The sequence below is a fragment of the Erigeron canadensis genome, chromosome 1, assembly GCF_010389155.1.
Source record: "Erigeron canadensis isolate Cc75 chromosome 1, C_canadensis_v1, whole genome shotgun sequence".
Classification (NCBI taxonomy): domain Eukaryota; kingdom Viridiplantae; phylum Streptophyta; class Magnoliopsida; order Asterales; family Asteraceae; genus Erigeron; species Erigeron canadensis.
This window is the reverse complement of record NC_057761.1, coordinates 38,745,307-38,766,041: the sequence shown is the minus strand read 5'-3', so window position 1 is coordinate 38,766,041 and position 20,735 is coordinate 38,745,307. Positions and strand designations below refer to the sequence as shown.

At 29.6% G+C, this 20,735-nt stretch overlaps 1 protein-coding gene across 1 annotated transcript; it reads right to left on the bottom strand.

Annotated features, from left to right (window-relative positions):
- Positions 1 to 5,168: 5,168 nt before the first annotated feature.
- Positions 5,169 to 13,179, bottom strand: LOC122597789 (truncated transcription factor CAULIFLOWER A-like). Its single transcript, XM_043770362.1, has 8 exons — positions 12,917 to 13,179; positions 7,177 to 7,252; positions 6,914 to 6,978; positions 6,684 to 6,783; positions 6,533 to 6,574; positions 5,858 to 5,899; positions 5,549 to 5,673; positions 5,169 to 5,304 (listed from the first exon to the last, which is right to left on the bottom strand). Exons 1-8 carry the CDS (start codon positions 13,099 to 13,101, stop codon positions 5,169 to 5,171), a joined length of 771 nt encoding a protein of 256 aa, XP_043626297.1. The 5' UTR covers positions 13,102 to 13,179.
- Positions 13,180 to 20,735: the final 7,556 nt, after the last annotated feature.

The window sequence follows — 20,735 nt, the reverse complement described above, 5'->3', positions numbered from 1 at the left end:
TTTGAAAGACTTCTTTATAGGCGAAATTTGTTGTAGTGTTTTTTGTCTTTTTATCTTTATCACATATTAACACCTTCAAGCCTCTCTCGACTTAACTCGAGATACACCAATGTACAATTGTTCGTGTGTGAAAATCGGGCTTTATAGATAGAAACCAATTTTAATAACATTGTAAAAATAATTATTTTAGTTATTTATTTTTTATTAATTAAATAAAGTTATGTAAAAAACTAAATGATGACATTAGCAATAGTCAATTTAATGAAATCAAGCAATATAATTGGCTAATAAGTTATTAGTTCAACTGTGTTTTAGTATATACTAAAATTAAAATTAAAATAGGAAAATAATTACTATTAAAATCTTAATATATTTACATTAAATTTTATTTATTTTTAATTAATTAATTATATATATATTAGTTATTATTTTATTAGATAAATATTAGCTATTATTCTATCGGATATATATTAGCCATTATTATTTATTTACTATATTAAAGTTATTGGATAAAAAATGTAAATTTGTGATGAAAAAAAAAAAAGTGTAAATTTGTTATTATTTTATTGGATAAATATTAACTATTATTCTATAGGATATATATTAGCTATTATTATTATTTATTATATTAAAATTATTGGGTAAAAAGCGTAAATTTGTGATGGAAAACAAAAAAGTATAAATTAAAGTCAAAATTGAAAAATAAAAGAATAAGTTATTAGAGCAACTGTGTTTTAGTATAATAAAAGATTGTTATTAAATTTACGAAAATAATATATATTTTTCATACTTTTTTGCTTATATATAAATCTTAACTACAATCTTGACCTAGTTAGTTTAGACTCGTGTTTCTCAGTTGAATTTTGGTCTCTTTAGTATCAGGGGCGGAACATTTAAGGGGCAAGAAGGGGTTTAGAGCCCCCTAAAAATTTGGGTATTATTTAACAATTACTTAAAATTTTAGTTAAAATTTTTTTATATATATACATTTATCCCCTAAAAAAATGGGAAAATTTCTTTACCCCCTCACAAAGGGTTCATCTTCCGCCACTGTTTGGTATATGTGATAATCAAATAGGAGTATCAATTAACACGTATGCTGTTAATTTTTAATTCTATAATAAACACTTATCCATGGAAATATTGAATACGTACGAGTATATTTTATCGATTTATTTTGTTGTCTTCCTAAAAGCAAATTACTAAATTAGGTCCATGTTTCACTATCAATTATTTAGTACTATAGGAGCTTAAAAGCCCTAAACTTTAAAAAAAAAAATTCCAATTATTACGGTAGCCTTGTTTGGACATACATTTTAAATTAAAAGTTTCAGTCTCAAAAAACCCCTAAAAACCCTGAAAGGTCTTTAAAATAAAACTTGGTGGAAGAAGGGTTGAAATATAAAAGCTTCTGCTCCTAGTCCCATTTTTAAGCTACAGCTCCAAGTCCTTGACCACAGCCCCAACTCTAAGTTTTTTTATCAAACATACCCAGAGTATTGATATAGATGGGTCAACAAAATTTATGTTTATGTTTATGTTTATCTTTACTCCTATATAATATAGGAGTCTTTTTCTAAATCTTAAATTACAACTTTGAACTATCTCTAAATTACCCTTTTTCTTTATTCATTAATTTAAACATCTCTACCTAGTATACCTATAATACCCTTAAATTTCAATCACTCATTTTTCTCTCTCTTCTCAGATCTCCACCACTCATTTTTTTATCTCTTCTCCATAAACCATTTTATTCCTTTAATTTATTCGAAATCTTTTATTTCAAAAACCGTATATCGATAAATTATAAAAATGATATGGGTGTTTTAAAATTTTATGTTCTTTCATTAGATATGTCATTCGATATTCTTTCGACGAATTTTTAAATCTGAGGGCGAAACCCGTACGACTACGACATCTGGCTATTATATGCTATGACTTATCGCCTTCTACAAGGGTGGATGGTACGCCTCCCTGACCCTCCCCGGTACCATCCAAGCGTTTATTTCTCCCCACTTATAAGAAATGCTTGCCTATTCATCCCCACCCTTTTTTTATTTTCTTTGTTTTCTTACTTTAAAGTTTTAATTTATTATATGATATTTACAAAATATATAAAGTATTAAAATAGTAATATAAACAATATCTATACTTTTATACTTCTATACTACTATATAAAAATTATCACCCCTATGTTGAAAGTTTACATATATGGGACTTGCGAATTGACCAAAATACCCTTAATGAACTAAATCACCATCAAACCTTAATATTAAATTACATCATTAGTCCATTATATTTTAAAATATCTCTATTAACCCTTTTAAATCAAATACTTTTACCTACACCAATAGATGTCGCCACCACAATCATTGCCAACTCGCCGCCGCATCGTTTTTCATTAAAATAAATGATATTACAGTAAATTTGTTGCATTAAAAAGATATTAAATTTCACTAACATTTTTAATGTAATTTAACATTGCGTTTCTCAAGATAATCGGATAGTAATATCACTTATTAACCTTATTATAAAGAAAGGGTCAAACATGTAATGTCTAAATACCTTAGGGATTAAGAAGAAAAGAATGAAAAAATAAAAGGGAGAGGTTAAAAGACGCCGTCTTCTTCTTCAACATATGAATCTGAAAATACAAGTAAAAAACTCCATTAAAAAACCTGCAACTTCAAAAAAAGGTTAATGTTGATGAGAAAAAAAAGAAAAAGGGTATAAAGAAACGGTCAAAAAGAGTTGAGAGCGGATTAGGCACGACCTTCACAAAATAGCTCACCACCCGGATGAGCGGAATGGTATTCCCTCCGGTACCTATGCATTGCCTATCTCCTCCCCATGGCATACGGTCTAACCTAACATATAACCTCCACCATCTTATCGCCGCAATATGCGAGTACTTTCTCTCGTTTAAAAATAAAAATGAAAACACAAATGTAAATGCAAATAAAAGCAAAAACACAAACATAATAACAACAGCAACAAGAACAACAATATTAATATATATGAGGTATTATAAGCACTTGCTTAACCAACCTGAATACTCTATTTCATTTATATGGGTGTTAATCTATACTTCTATACTACTATATAAAAATTATAACCTCTATGTTGAAAGTTTACATATATGGGACTTGCGAATTGACCAAAATACCCTTAATGAACTAAATCACCATCAACCCTTAATATTAAATTACACCATTAGTCCATTATATTAGAAAATATCTCTATTAACTCCTTTAAATCAAATACTTTTACCTACACTAATAGATGTCGCCACCACAATCATCGTCAATTCGCCGCCGCATTGCACGGGTACCATGCTCGTTTTTCATTAAAATAAATGATATTACAGTAAATTTTTGCATTAAAAAGATATTAAATTTTACTAACATTTTTAATGTAATTTAACATTGCATTTCTCAAGATAATCGGATGGTAATATCACTTATTAACTGTATTATAAAGAAAGGGTCAAACATGTAATGTCTAGATATTATAGGGACTAAGAAGAAAAGAATGAAAAAATAAAAGGGAGAGGTTAAAAGACGTCGTCTTCTTCTTCAACATATGGATCTGAAAATACAAGTAAAAAACTCCATTAAAAAACCTGCAACTTCAAAAAAAAGGTTAATGTTGATGAGAAAAAGAAGAAAGAGGGTATACAGAAACGGTCAAAAATAGTGGAGAGCGGATTAGGCACGACCCTCACGAAATAGCTCACCACCTGGATGAGCGGAATGGTATTCCCTCCGGTACCTATGCGTTGCCTATCTCCTCCACATGGCATACCGTCTAACCTAACATATTACCTCCACCATCTCACCGCCGCAATATGCGAGTACTTTCTCTCATTTAAAAAAAAATGAAAACACAAATGCAAATGAATGTAAAAACACAAATTAACATAATAACAACAGCAACAAGAACAACAATATTAATATGAGGTATTATAAGCACTTACTTGACCAATCTGAATACTCTATTTCATTTATAAGGTTGTTAAATATTTGAGTAGTCGGTCGGTATCCAAGCTAATGAAATTATATGGATTTTTTTCAACTATGTAAACATCAACTCAATATAAAATCTGAAATTAAAGACACCTGAAGATAAATTAGGGGTTCATGTTTCGGATTCTATGAAAATGAATTATATTTTGTAGCAATAAGCAATTTTATTCAAGTATATCCCTCCATGAACCCTTATTGTTTTTTTTTAAAGGTGAATTTCAATAAAAGTTTCTTGTCGTGATTTTATAGTGGGAGGTCTAGCATACGTTGTCTTAATTGGGTCCGCGCTAAAGCGTTCTCTTAGAGTAAAAATGTTTATTTCAAATACTAAACGAGGGAAAAACCTCATACTAATCTACCTGAAGGCACGACGATTAATAGAGGTAAACCCTACCCCTCAAACTTGAACCTGAGTAAAGAAACGTCATATAAAACTTAAACATAAGAACTCTTAAATGAGGAATGACCTTTCAAACCATTAAGTTAATACTCAAACTATTTGTTCTTATCTAGTTACATGAAAAATTAAGATTAAGAAGCTACCTCAATTAATTACATCCACTAAAGCACAATATAATGTCTAAATTTCATTTTTACGTGACTTCAATAATTAGTTTTACGTACACAACACAAAAGCGCATGCATTGTCAAATCATATATCATCATGTCATTTTATTTATCACCTATATATATGTTTACATATATATACTATTGCACATGTTATTCTAGCTACGTCAAGTAACAAAATATATTATATCACGAGGTACAAAACTACAACTTTCTACCTTTTTCAGTTTTAAGCAACATAACACACAGATAGAGCAAAGGCAATGAAAGTTTAAAACCAGTATATAAATTGTTATAAAGCATATATATAATATATACAACAAGCTAACAACAATACGCATTGCTATGAATTCCATTTTATAACATAACATTATATCAGTGTTGAGAAATCGTAGTTTCATATGAAGTTAATTACTACAGCCAAATAGATAGTCTTGAGCAAACATACATACACTAGAGAACACGTTGATCGTTTGATATAAATGTTTTTTCTTCGTTAATTTGTCACATTAACAAAAACATTATTCATAATCACGAATGCGTTGATGATGCGTCATCAGGAGGCTGGTGTTCACCTTACGAAGGAAAGCACCTCATGTGGCATGAATATATTGGCTGCAGACTCAGGTCAAGTCCGTTGCTCCTCCCGTCACCTGCAACTCCTTCACCACCACCACCACCACCACCACCGGCACCTTGGTTGTAGTTTTCTCTAAGACAAGTAAATATGATGAAACACGAACATGTTAAAGAAAGCTCTCGATCTAATATATATTTGGTAGATATTTTATTTAATATATCATAACTCAAAAGACCGGCGTCGATATTGATGGATATGAATTACGTACAAATTAAACAGATAAAAATTTGGGTGAAACTAGGCATGAACAAATTGCAATGAAAAACCAATTAAGTAACTTTATCAAGAAAAATAAAAATAAAGACAATTAGTTTACCCCATGTTGAGAGGTTGAGGTGGAGGCATGAGGAAGGCTGGATCGTGGTCGACATAGTTATGCTGTTCCCATTGATGATGCGCGTTTTCTGTTATTGATGTTTTGTTTTTCTCCTTCTCCTTGATCTGCTCGATCATATATATGGAATGGAATGAACATTTGAGAATCAATCTAATTAAATATGCTCTTAATTAATAGTAAGAAATTCTATAGCTAGTAAATGAAAAGGCCGGCTGGAACTTAATTAATTGAACAGTCATAATATTATGATTTTTTAGAATGAGAAGAGGCAGATATATGGCAACTTACTTTCTTTGTCAAAGTAGCGTTCTGCTCCTGTATGGCCTTTCCCTGATAATACATACATTATATATATAAAAGTCAGATAAGGCTTCCAGCTAGCTAGCTAGCAACAATGAAATGAAATGTTATAGGATCGGATATTCTATTAGTCTAGATTGATGAGGAAATCATATCAAATAGTAACTTTTAATTTATCCGAGGTCAAGTTAATTGTAACTTTTAACTATTAGCTAGCTTAATAAAGGCTTGTCGAGCTAGCTAGCTAGTTAACATCCTAATCTATCATAAGCTATGAATTGAATTCATCTCCATTAATTGTTGACTAATTAAAACTCCTAAGGCCAGTCGCCCTCCTAATATATCCATGAAATACCATGATGTGGTGGTACGTGGTCCAAATGAACACTCCCCTTAATTGCACTAACGAATGAACGGGCTCAACAAGGGACATGGCTAGCTAGCTAGCTAGATTCTGAATGTTCAAAAAACATGGACGTGAAATATTAAGTTTACTCAATCCACCTCTTCTTGATTCATTAAAACAGTACTTGATCCGATGTTCATTATTAAGCCATTGTAAATTACTCGTAATTAATTAGGATCGATGTTAATGAAATGCAAAAGAATCACCAATGTAGCTAGAAGCAAAAAGTAAAAGGAGCGAGAAAATTAAATGCGGACCTTTTTCTGAAGCTCGGAGATTGATTCATGTAGGAGCTGATTCTGTAATTAAAAGAAAACTTCCGGTAAATCCACAATCTAAAATTTGTACTCAGTACAAATATAAGTAAAAGATCAATTATATATTCTGCAGATCGAATTAAATACGTACTTTTCTTGTGCGGATGTTCTTGAGACCAGTATCAAGTTGCTGCTCCAAATTCTGGATTTCCTTCAAGCTCAATGACTCAATATCTTCACCCATATAATGCCTTAATAATTCAATATAGAAAACATTTTTTAGAAGAAGAAATAACTAACTGTTTAAGAAAGAAACATATAAATGCAGTTCTTCTTATGAAGAAAGATAAAAAAAACTAATTAAGAAAGGCTGTCGATCACCTGTGATTTCTTTGTAAAAGCTCAGCCCTAGATTTGAGTTTGTTGTACTCTAGGGTCCAGCATCGCTATGGATATACATATATACAGATATAATAATTAAAATTATCAAGTAAAAACAGAAACAAATTAATAGGTGCAGTAAAATCTCATTAAAAGAACTAGATCAAAAACATATGTCATGAATTAAATTGATGGCTATATATATATGGCAAATTATTTTAGCAAAACTAGATTAATATATATGAACTAGCTAGATAGGGTACCGGGGTAGCATCGGTTGCAACTAGCTGCCTCTCAGTGTAAGAGTATCGCTCATATCGCTCCAAGATGCTTTCCATGCTGCGCAACAAGTCAAGAAAATATCATATACTGTAGAATATTTACTAACACGTCCAGATTAGTCATGACATAAATTTGTGTATGTCATTAAGAATTCAAATTAAACAAAAAACTTGGTCTAGATCGGACTATTAATGGGAAGCAGCGAAAATTCTGATCAATGCTAAAGGTTTATAAGGTGAAATAGTAGTAGCATTTTTCTTTTTCATGATTGGATCGGAGGACAACATTAGCTAACAGTCAGCTATAGTGAGGAAGATTAAGGGGGTGTTTGTTATTGCGATTACAAAACAGATTTTGCGTTTTCAAAATAAATTATGCGTATTCCAAAACTGCATTTTGAAAAAGCATGTATGTACATGCTTCTCCAAAACAACGTTTTCGTAGTATATAATCACTTTTTCATACAACGCTTTTTTAGATTATCTACGTTTTACAAACATAATAATCCGATAATCACTTCAAAATGTAATCCCAAACACTTTCTAAGATTATATTGGCAACCTAACTGATTTTCCATTGACATCACAACAAAATTGTGGATATATATATATATATATATATATTGATCAATACAAAAACTATCTTGTTTAATTGTTTTGCGTGTGTAAACAGTAGTTTCACATGAACATAATCTTTGCAACTTCATAGATGCAGACTAATACGAAATGCGGCATGATGATTTACTTTTCGCATATACCGTATTACCGTCTGCTGGTTAGAAGCCGATAGGCTATCCATTAAATATAACCTAAAAATAAAGAAGTAAATTTTTGGCATTAATTATATTTCAAATAAATCATTAACAGGTGATTCTAATGTTAATTGAACAATACTTGTGATAGATCAAGGGCTATCTTATTAGACAAAAATTTTCATACACTGCATGTTTCTCTTAACACATTTTTGCAACTATGAAAAAGATTTTACTGTGGTTGCAAACTTCCTCTTATTTGGTATTAACCTTAATACATTTGCTCATATTCCTTTTGCGTTGTTAATCTCATAGGTAGGATCCTCCTATCTTTGGGCTAGGAATGAGATCGAGTCAAAACCTGGACTAGACTAGACCAGTCAATCCCGAAGAACAAAAAAAAAAGAAAAAAGGAACCCCAAAAGTTGAAATGTTGTTCGGAAATTGTACCTGAAATTACATGCAGTTTCAAATTTATATTCAAAGACCGGACCGACTCACCCTGAACTGGCAAAAGCCAGAAAATCGGACCAAATATGTCAATTAAGATCTATCCGATCCCGATCCCAGTCCTAGTCCAAGTAAAATGGTTTCGTTCGATTTGCGGGTTTTTGGGTTTTTTTGGGGCATACTGCCAAAGGGGAATCAAAGTGGTCATAAATGATAATTCTTTAAAAATCTGAAGTAGATGATGATATGTGTATAAAGATACAAGGTGCATGGTAGCTCAGATAAATATACAAAGAAAAATTAAATAAAAAATATTAGAAAGAATAAAGTATGATACAAAAATATGAAATGTCCAAAAAGAAATTAAGTTAATGAAGTATAAAACTAAAAAAATTAAAAAATATTAAGAAAAGTAAAAAGAAATTAAAATCTAAATATAAACAAGAAAGAATAAAAGTTAGTATTAAGTAAATAATAATAATAGTTAATTACAAAGATCGATATGGTTTGTCAAAAAATAAAGATTATATTTTTATCTTTCATAAATTATGGTTTTGATCTTTAATTTTGAAGATAAAAGTGTTGATTTTTTGACCAAAGGTGTTGACTTTTTGACCAAAATTATTGATTATTGATCATTGGACCAAAAATGTAAACGAATATCAAAAGTAAGAAAATATAACCGTAATTTATCAAAGGTAACAAATCACATGAGCTATGTGTAATTCAAAATTTAGTATATATTTGACATAGTTATTTGTTGCAAAGCTTTGATGTTATACATTGAAAATGGAATTTTTTTTTCATTAGAAAGACATTTAATCTTATGTTTACTCTTAAATTGTACGAATGCCTAGAAAGAAATCCATGATTTTCGAAAACCGGCCTCTAATATTCCAACCCCACAGATGTAGGAAGTTGGACTCAAACCCATATGTGTATATCCTTCCAAAGTCAAAAACTTTTTTAACCATATCAATAGGTCATCAATCTTATTAACTAAAAATGAAATATATCTGATGCTCGAAAGATACTCTTATCTTTACTCTATTACTGACCTTTTTTTTTCAACCATTCTACTTTTAAAATACCAAATTTACCCTCCACATTTATACTACCTCCAAACATTATAGTCCTAAATTACCGTAACTACTCTTAAAACATTTTATCCCCTAAACCAAAAACACGGTTATACAAAATATTTACTCCACTCTCTCTCTACTGGAATTCCCCCCCCCTCCTCTCTCTCTCACACACACACATCGTATTTGTGCTCCGCTGAAACCATCACCACCACCTCCACCACCAACCATCGCCTCTAAATTGGTGATTCGGTTTTCTTTTCCGTTCATCAATCAACGTCGGTGCGTGATTCATATAAAACTTGTTTTTATTTTATAGATCTAGGGGTTTTATCAAGAATTTTGATTATTTCTAAATTATTTGGATTTGTTTTTGGTTGATTCATTTCTTTACTTGCTTATAACATATTTTGATGAGATAAAACTGCCAGTTAATTAGCGTCGCTGTCCCATTGTGCAGGTTAACAGTAAATGTATTGTAATTTGTTATGTCGTTGTAACGCACGTATACCATCTACTTCTATCAAAATGGTGTAAAACTTTGGTACTTACTTTGGAAGTGCCTTAAATGATGATAGATTCCAAAATTTCATTCTATCAAGATCTGTTGAAATGTATATACCAAACAAACACTTCGTTTTTATTATATATATATATATATATATATATATGGAGGAAGGGAATATGAGGCTGTTAGGCACCTAATTTGAGTGAAAAACCTCTCACATACCTTTTTTTAAAAGGTAAAAATCATGGGGGGCCATGTATATATTTAAAATATTAAAATATTAGTATGTGAGGGGTTTTTCACCCAAGTTGGGTGCATAACAGCCTCATACTCACTTTTCCCTTTTTTTAAACTTCTTTTTAGAACGGCTTTGAATGACATATTAGATCACTGACAAGCCATTGGCTCACCGGATCATCCTCAATCCTTGATTACAGGACCTAAAAACCATTCACAGGTGGAACCCGTCATTGGTAAAAGACAATCCCCGATCCAGCATTTAACCTTAATTTTTTTTCCACGAACACATGACTTTCGTAATTGAAAAACTAAACTTAACCACTTAGAGGGTCATCGGCAGACCATTTATATAAGTTTAACGCTTCATTAGTCAATGTCGCAACACTTCCCTAGTATGCACAACTTACACAATGACCCTTATCATTTTCTTTATCATTTTATTTTTAATCTTCAATTGACTAAACGAAATTAAAAGATACATATTTGTGAAATAAAAACATTACATTAATACGAATAATAAAAATATTATATTTAATAGAAAAATATTACGTCAATTTTTTTGTTGCTTGTTTGCGGAGCGCCTGAAAAATGAGTCAGTGATGAAATTAAGTTGAGAATTTGGTAAATTTGTGAACAAACATATTCGTTAGCTAGTGATTGATTGTTAATTTGAGCCAGCATGGCCGGCCTTTGATATTAAAATAAAAAAACAAAAATCAAACGCAAGCTAGATCATCTCCACGTACTCATTACAAACTTAAGTGAAGGGAAAACAAGTCAAAAACCGATGTAATGCAAGTGGCGTCGGTTTTGAAGGGCAACTAATGAACATTTTGTCGAACTGAACACTCTATCATCAGGAGAAATACCATGGTGGCCGGGCATTAATTGGAAACTTCTGATCGATGCTTCCCCAAGAAGTTTGATTTATTTTTAAATGCAGTTTATACCTTTTTCTTAAATGTGGGAAAATAGTAAGGCCCGTTCAGTTGTTCAATTCATATATGGATATATATAGCTAATTAAGACGGAGCCTAGATCGTGCCAAGCATAAATCGGCTTGGCGAAAAAAAACATCGCTGAGGTTTTAGTAATATATTGATCAAGAAGCCGCCAGGTTGCGAGAAGAGGATATATTGGGAAAAGGAATTTCAAAAATATAATTTGGGAAGGAAATATGATTTGCGAAATGAAAATTAGACCTAACAAATAGTATGCGTATAACTAGGTCCCATATATAGTTTAATTTCATTATCGTTGATGATTATAAACTCGATGAAGCTTCGACATATAGTTCCGGCCTGTTGTGATCATCTCCTCTTTGCAAATCCTTAATTGGATCCCAGTAATATATAATTACTCCAAAGACTAGCTAGTACGTAACTTTTGTTATAGTGATCGATGATTACAATTTAATTATCGACTAAACCCTCAATTAATCTGTAATTCTCTTTTTAAGTCTGTACTATATACGTAAAACTGATTTTTGATAAACAAATTACGTATATTCCATTACTATACGTATATTCTCTTTCCGTTATACAAAAAATAATCCTATATATTAAAGAAAATGTTTTTGTCACAAAAAATGACATGAATTTCAAAACTCAGCTTTTTAATATAACAACGAAAGATATTAGAAATTAAGGTTGATTAATTTTATAATCAAGGTTATTTTATTAAGACTGCTTTTAAAGTAAAATATTTGGAGGTACGTACGATCAAATCGGTTAATTTCTTGTATACAAATAAAAGCTTTTCAATACACGGTAAGTATATTATACAAACCATACAATTAATTTATACAAATTATTTAATTATTCTATTCTATATATATATATAGCTAGACATCCACATACAATCATGTATAATTTATGTATTTTAATTTTTTCACATCTTCTTTTAACATGGTTATAATAATTTTTCCCTTTCAAATTCACTGAGACATACCAAATCTACTTTGGATCATTTACATGACTTTTAACATGAAAACATGTACACCTAGCTACTCATAAGAAGTAGTACATACTCTTTCTACATTTTTCAAGTGTATGCACAGATATAGTAACCAATATATATTATACAAAAAGTATATATAAAAAAAGTATATATAGATTAACCAAGTTATTACTTTTATTATAAGAAAGAAATTATCAGCAAATTATTAAAACATAGCTTTGTTATTGATTTAGATTAATATTATTTTTCCGAAAAATATTAGATCTTAACTTATAATTAATCAGCATATTATACACACACTTTAGAGTAAATGGAAGAAGAATCAATCAATTATATATATCTATATAAAAAAAAACAAAGTGAAAAACTGAAGGTTATATATATTTTCCATTGTGGTTTAGGTTTATCCAAGAGATCACTGTTGGATCAAATTTTGAGAAATAGAAGGTGACAGTTGTATAGTAAAAGGTATACCAAAAAGTATTTGTTTTTTCCAGATCTGAATTTGGTAGGTTAATCTATATATCTTAATTTTAAGATCATTTTTTTAATTGATCCATGAGGTTGAGATGAAAATATTATAATATTTTGTATTATTATTTTAGGTTTTGTATATTAAGTATCTGTTTTTGGATACAAACCTGAAAATTGTTGTAGATTTATAACCCTACATAAAATAAGATTTATCTATATCTGTATATATAAAAGAGGAAAGAAAAAGAGTAGTGTACCAAGAGTCAGTAGAAAACTCAAAGAGCTTTCCTTTGTTAGAGAAGACAATTAAGGCAACTTCAGCATCACAAAGAACAGAAATTTCATGGGCTTTCTTCAATAAGCCACCTCTCCTCTTTGAGAAAGTTACTTGCCTGTTTATCTTGTTTTCTATCCTTCTTAACTGTACCTTTCCCCTACCCATCTTTCTTGAGAAAACCAAACAAACCAAATCCAGAAACTGAAGATACTCTTGGCTAGAAAAGGAAAGCTAGATGTAAGTTTTTTGTTGTTGTTGTTATCTTTCTAGAAATAAGGGGGTTATAAGTTACTTTTTTTATGGTTTACTGAACCCTTCCTTTTTCATCTAATGAACTCCAAACACCCTTGGTTTCCATGTTTCAGCAAAAAGGGGAAGAAATTTATTATACAAATTGATAAAATCTTATATACTACTACACATGAGCCAAGATGCCAAAAGAGTTATGTCCCAACTTTGTTGGTCAGTCTCAGCAAACAATTTGCTTGTTCCTTACAATAGCAATAATTGTACTGTAGTAGTAGTGATATAAGGTCCCAAAAAAGACGTATTTACCCTTACAAAAATGGTTATACATCAAGAGTATAAGGAGGGTTGACACATTTGGCTAAGCTTCAATTGGAGTATATTTATTATTTTGGGTTCATATTACATATGGTTTATATAATAATGTTTGGTGTTGTGCATATTTCTTTTTCAGATGATAGATTGGTATGTGTTCTCCATTCTCTTTTTGGTTCCCATTCGGTTAAAGGAAACTTTGATTGGATAATATTGTATCGTACATACTCAATGTATTTATGTTCCTTTATCCAACGTGTTGAAACTTTATACATTGGATATATATTAGTTTACAGGATAGTAGATATATTGGTTTAAACACTTCAAATCTACTATGGACTTCATTTATTATGTAGATCGTATATAATTGAGTCAACAACCTAACTTTGTCATAGCTTACTTGAATTATATAAACTTATATACTTCATTTATCTATTTTACATTTTTATGTGCAACTTATAATTTTATGAAGACTCTTGAAACTTATACGGTTTTTGTGTTAAAAGTTAAAAATGTCATTGTTATGGCCTTAATTTCTCCTAATTAATAACAACAACCATTGATAACTATTTTCCCTTTCTTTCATTTTTATCATTAATTAGCCTTAATATGAAGGACCAAGGACATAATTCGATCTTCCACCACTTATATATACGTATACATATAGAGGATAAGGCGTTCAACCAAAGGAAAGTGTTTAGGTAGGTGTACTTGGTTTTACCTTTATATTACAAAGAGTTCTGAGAAAAGTGTTTAGTAAGACTAACTTAAACACTCGACGTTAATGAAAAACTCTAGCCTTAATTAAGTCTGACTAATTAACAAAAATGAATGAACAATTTCTATGCTAAGCTCACTCTTACTTATTTAGGAGCTTGCTTGTGAACTAGCTAGTTAGTAAAAGACTCTTTAAAATATTGAATGCTAAAACAAGGAATGTCTAGAGATCGATGCATTGACTCCAACAGTCGTAGGCAAGGCCGGTGCTTTGTAGTTTGATTGTTGAATCATAATTATAAGTATGTAATTATAATTGTGGTTGATGTATTTACGTAGTCCAGTGTGTATATGTGATCTTCTGATTAATCAAACAGTTAATTAAAGTTCAAGTAACACTACAAGAAAAATGTTGATTAGTGACGATTTTGCTTAGTAATGACTAAAATTTGGTCACTAATAGCCCCATTTAGTTACCATTAAAAAAAAGTGGTCACTAAATTTGGCCACTAAACAAAATTAGTGGCCAAAAAATAACATTTTTTGGTCTCTAAACAAAATTAGTCACGGACCTTTAGTGACGAAAAGTGACGACTTAAAATTTGGTAACTAATTTATCATAGTGACGAAAATTTGGTCACTAATTTTATTTAGTGACCAAATTTAGTGACCACTTTTTTAATGGTAACTAAATGAGGTTATTAGTGACCAAATTTTAGTCATTACTAAGCAAAATCGTCACTAATCAACATTTTTCTTGTAGTGTAATTTGAAGAAACAATTTCGTTGAATGGGAGGTTTTATAAGAGTGTTACTAGAATAAGCAGTGTGATTTGGATCAATGGTAAACACCATGACCTCTGAGCCAGAGGTTCAATTTTCATCCTATGTAAAGGTCGGAGGTTCTTTTCTACCATTTAGGTAGAACCTGGAAGCAACTTCTACACATGTAGAGGTAAGGTCTGTCATCTTATAACCTCCCCAGCCGTCGAGTTATTGGTGCCCAAAACCTGTGGAAGACAGCAGTCGACAATTCCTTTTCCTTTTCCATTATAAGAGTGTTATTAATAGGAAAACTATGGAAATTAACTATTTCAAATCCTAATAATGAATCGGACTAACAGTTTAATTGCTTTGCTTACTCCATATATTATTGTTCATCGAAAAACATGCGTGTTTCTTGTTGTTGTCTAAATCAGGTGATGGCTAATAACATAATAATCTGTCCATGAATATATGCACATGGGAGAAAAATCAAGAAATCAAAAAAAGTCATTCGGATTCTTTGGTAGATGATCATGACGCACTTAAAAGACCAAGTGACGTATTCATGTGGTTCATATATGTATGTCTTGTACGTCGTCAGCTTCACATTGGTTACAAATTTACTGTTCCTTTTGTATATATTCATGATCAGTCATGACCGTGTGAATTGTTTCAAAATTAATTTACAGACGTACGTCTCGTTTTTTAATTAATTTAGTTAACTTAAATAATTCAATATATCTTAGTTTAAGAGCAAAAATTTGGGTTCAATAACTAAACTCTTGATAAAAGTTTGGTTTGTGCATGATTGACTTATGTACTTTTTATAAATATATTATCATTAAACTTCAAATAATTGTACATTTACCGGATTCTGATAACATTATAAAAAAAAAGTCGTTGAAATCCACCAATATATACGAACAAGACTTAAAATTAAGTTCAAAAGGTATATAAATTAATAGAAAAATATACAAAACGTAACAAAAAACTACGTTGAAATCAGAAGCTAGAATTCACTAACATTTTACGGTAGGGTGTTTTGTGGTTGGTTTGCGCTTTCTAATCAATTATAAATGGTTGGCGAGGTGTCAAATGTTCAAGTTGACACTCGTGTGACATACAGTAAAACCTTTATAAGTTAATAATATTGAAACCAGGATATTTTATCAATTTAATGAGATCGATATTATTATATCGATAAATCAATAAATTATTAATTTAAAGAGATTCATGTATGACTAATTTGCAGGTAATTCAGTAGCTTTGAACCGGTCATTTGAAAAGAAGCATTGCAAGCGACAACAACACTTCACAACTTTTGTTGCAATACGAGAAGATAATGCTTCAACTTTTAAATACAGTAAGGAGATTTTAAAAAATAAACTCATTATAGATTTAAAGTTGAAATTGAAAACCAATAATTATATATTTATTTTTACTAGACAATTTTAGAATATTTTTAGAAATATTAATTTATAAATTCGCTGGGACCAATATATTTACACTATGATTTCAAAAAAGTTATTATTTTATTAATTGGGGTCCAATTTTGTACTTATCCTAAGTTGGGACTGGAAAAATTATTAATTTTTTCGAGGTTATTAATTTATCGAGTATTATTTTATAAAAATTCTACTGTATATGGATCACCCAACGGGGTGTTTTAGTTATTGTCAAAGTATTCCTTCATGTTTCAAAAAATTACTCTCCATCCAATATAAACTATCCAGTTCTAACTTTTTAAACTTTTGAAAATTTTGATCTTCAACATTTTTTTTTATCACGAGAACGGTATTTACGTGTTACGGTGGTGATGGAGGTAGCGGCGGTGGCGTGATGTAATGGCGACGGCTGTGGTGGTGGTGACGGGTGGTGGCGACGAGCGGCGGTGGTGGTGGCGGAGATTGGTGGTGGTGGTGGTGGCGCCGGTGAGTAGTGGAAGTTATTTATGTAATGTGGCTATGATGTATGGTACATTATGCATTAGAATGTGTACATTGTTTAAACTTATAATCGGTATTGAAAATTTAAGTTCAATGTTGAAAATCAAAAGTGAACTTGGTTTATAATATAGTATAGATAATATTTGATACAAAATATAGAAAAAGGAATTAAGTTTTAATTTTACTTTCATTGTTACAAATTTTGTTATAATACGTATATTAAAAATATTTAAAGTTTAAGTTAAAAATAATTTAACTTAAAATTAAAAAGTGTACAATCTTTTGACGGAGGGAGTATTATTGTACTTGGCTTGATAGAAAATGGATCAAAGTGCTACGTGTCTATTTCCTATAGGAGACTCCGTACAAGGTTAGTTACTCACATACATTTCATTCATGTGTATGCTACAACAATTCCATTTCCATCTTTCCCTTTCCAATATCTCTTAGTCCCATATAAGAGAAAATTATATTTTTGACATCTCAATTCGTCAACTTTTGCATTTTTAGTCTCTAACTCAAAATTTGTAGCTTTCATACCTAAAGTTTAATGTTTTTTTCAGTTTTGGTACCACGTTCATACGACGTTAAATTTTGCCGTTAACGCCCTCACGTAACAAACATATGAGGGACATTTTAGTCTTTTGACCCCTCTTTTTTCTGAGAAAATCACAGTTTTGATACCTCAAGTTGTCAACTTTTTTATTTTTGGTACCTCAAGTAGATAACATATTTTTATTACACTCTCCAATTTTCATCTCAAACATTAGCATCTATCAAAGAACACACATGATTTTATTTTTTTTAACGGCTCCTAAAAAAACACCCAATGGTGTGTATCCATTCTTGAAATATTATATGTTATTGGTGTAATTACGGGTGATGGTGGAGGAACTGAATGCATTGGTGGATCGATGGCAGGAAAAAACTCGTGTCGCCGGAAAATCCTCTCTGGTGGTATATGATTCATATAAGAGATCTGAATCCTTTCACCCCTGAATTACCCTCTTCTTCTATTGGAATACTAGATTATTATCCCGCGTAATACGCGGGATGCATATATCTAGCTAATGACATTTTAATGTTTAATAATACTACTCATAACTATTGATAAAACATATTCAATATTTATATAATTATCTAGAGTTAATTTCACAAATCGTTCTTGTGGTTTTACCAAAAAATCACGTTTCATCCTTTAAACTTCAAAATGACACTAGTAGTCCTTTATACGTAGATAATGGTTACGTTTCGTCCTTTAATCTAACGGATGATGGTCACGTTTCGTCCTTTATACGGTCGACTAAAGGACGAAATGTAACCATTATCCGCGTATAAAAAACTATCAGCGTCATTTTGAAGTATAGAGGATGAAACGTGATTTTTTGATAAAACCACAAAGGACGATATTTGAAATTAACGCATTATGAATCAATAAGCACAATAATAATATATACACATTAAACCATGAAATATGAATTAATTAAATCTGTCATGTTAAAAGAAAAATATATAATTTAAAAATATACATAAAAGTAACCTGCAAAAAACCTACTTAACCCAAATCTAACATTATTTATGTCTTAAATAATTATTTAAAATTTTAATTTATAAATACATGTGTTTACTATTTTAATAGCATTTAGTGCAAAATCAATTAGTCAAAACAAATTAAAATTAATTTAAACCAAAATTTAATATAATATTTCAAATTAAATACATAACATCACAACAGATGTAAAACTAAGTCAGATGAAAAACCAACTTTAGAGCATAATATAATTATAACTTCCTCTCTAACACAATCATCATAGATGTCGGTCATCATCACTCCAACATTTTAGTCACGTGTCCTTAATTGTTAGAATTTGGAACACGTTTGGTTCTCGTGTATTGCATTGGCACACTCCTAGTCGCTTTAAAAGACTAAAATTTAAACAACAACTAAAATAAACATAATGATCCAATTAAATCATAACATATGAACACATCAAAATTTTGACATTTACTTGTATGATAATAGTATGTTATGTGCATCTCTAAATCTCTAAATATATATAAAAGAGAAGCCTCAATTTTAAAATGGAGAAGTTTGATCTCTTGGATAAAGTTCAACGTTTAATTAGAGCCATTAAATCAAACTGCTGATGTCATGTACCTTTTATAACGTTTTGAAATTTTAGTTCTAATTTAATAAATTCAAATATTGTCATTAATTATGGAAAGTTTTGTCTACATTTTATAATTATAGAAACTAATTTATTTAATGATATTTTAATTAAAAATAATTACTAATTTATATTATCTTTTTTAAAATCAGTTTTTCGGTTTTTTATTATTGTTATTTTAAATTATGACTTTATATATATTTTTATCATATAACCTAATAAAAGATATTTCAAATAATCAAAAGATAAAATTTATAAAAATAACAGCATCATCATTTTTTAACATCTTTTATTTATGTTTATTAAAATAGTAAAATAGTACAAATATAAAATAATATAAACAATATATATTTTTGTTTCGGTTTGGTTATGTTTTTCATATGAATATAAAGTTATAATTTTCGGTTTTCAGAAAATAAAAAAAATCATTGATTTTTTTAGTTTTTGGTTTTCTCTATTTGAAATTTGAATTATTTGGTTTTCATGGTTTTTTTGGTTTTTGGTTTGTTTTTTTCACACCCCTAGTACTTAGATTCCGTATATGAAATTAAATATATTAATAGTTTTTTGTATTTTTTTTGTTTCATGAAAATTCTAATATGCAAATAAAGTTGTTAATAGATGAGTAATATAATTACAAACTTGAAGCCCCTATGTTTGTTACGTATGAAGATTAGGTATATGAATAATTGATCACATAAATATCTTTTTTTTAATCTACACCGTGCCAATTTATATATATATATATATATACACTTAAACTCATTTAAATATATGTAAGCAAATATAACATTATTGTTTTTCTATACATTTTATTTACATTTTGTCATTATACAATATCATGAAACATTAATATTTTATTAATTATATATCCGCGTATTACGCGAGATATAATTTAGTTCATATGTATGTCAAAATCTAATATGAGACAAATAAATAAAAAGTTATAAACTAACTATTTAAAAATAAATAAATAAAGATATTCAATTTGATTTTAAAAAAATTTCCAAAACATACCCAAACTTTTGGTATCAACGAAATGGTACTGTTTCATAAAGATAAAATAAGTTTAGGTAATATATTTGATATATCATGAACATAAATATTATGCATCATTATCTATATAAAATTTATATTTATTTTCTTAAAATATATATCAATAAGAATAATCATCTTTAAGCATACATAAAAATAAAATAGATAAATACTGAAGTTTCTTTTAGTTATTATCCAATTAATTTATTAATTTATAGATAATATACCACATTCATATATAAGAAATAATTTCATATCAACTCAATGTTTAATAATTTATAAGGTATGTAATCTAGTATTTAGTTAGTAAATTTAAGGAACAAATTTAAAAAAGGTAAGTGATGTAAGCAAACAATCTAAGGGTTCAAATTTAATTTTAATTTTCATCCAAGGGTTATGGCTTTTTTAGATATGAATTTAAGGAGTTGTTTTATAGTTATTGGGAGATGCTACAACTGATATCTTAACGAAATCTGTTACAGATGAATATATTTGCAACAAACGAGATTTGATATGAATCTGGTGCATGGTGGGGAGGGAGATAGTCGGCAACCTTTTATGGTGATGTATGATTCATATAAGAGATCTGAATCTATTTATGCATGTT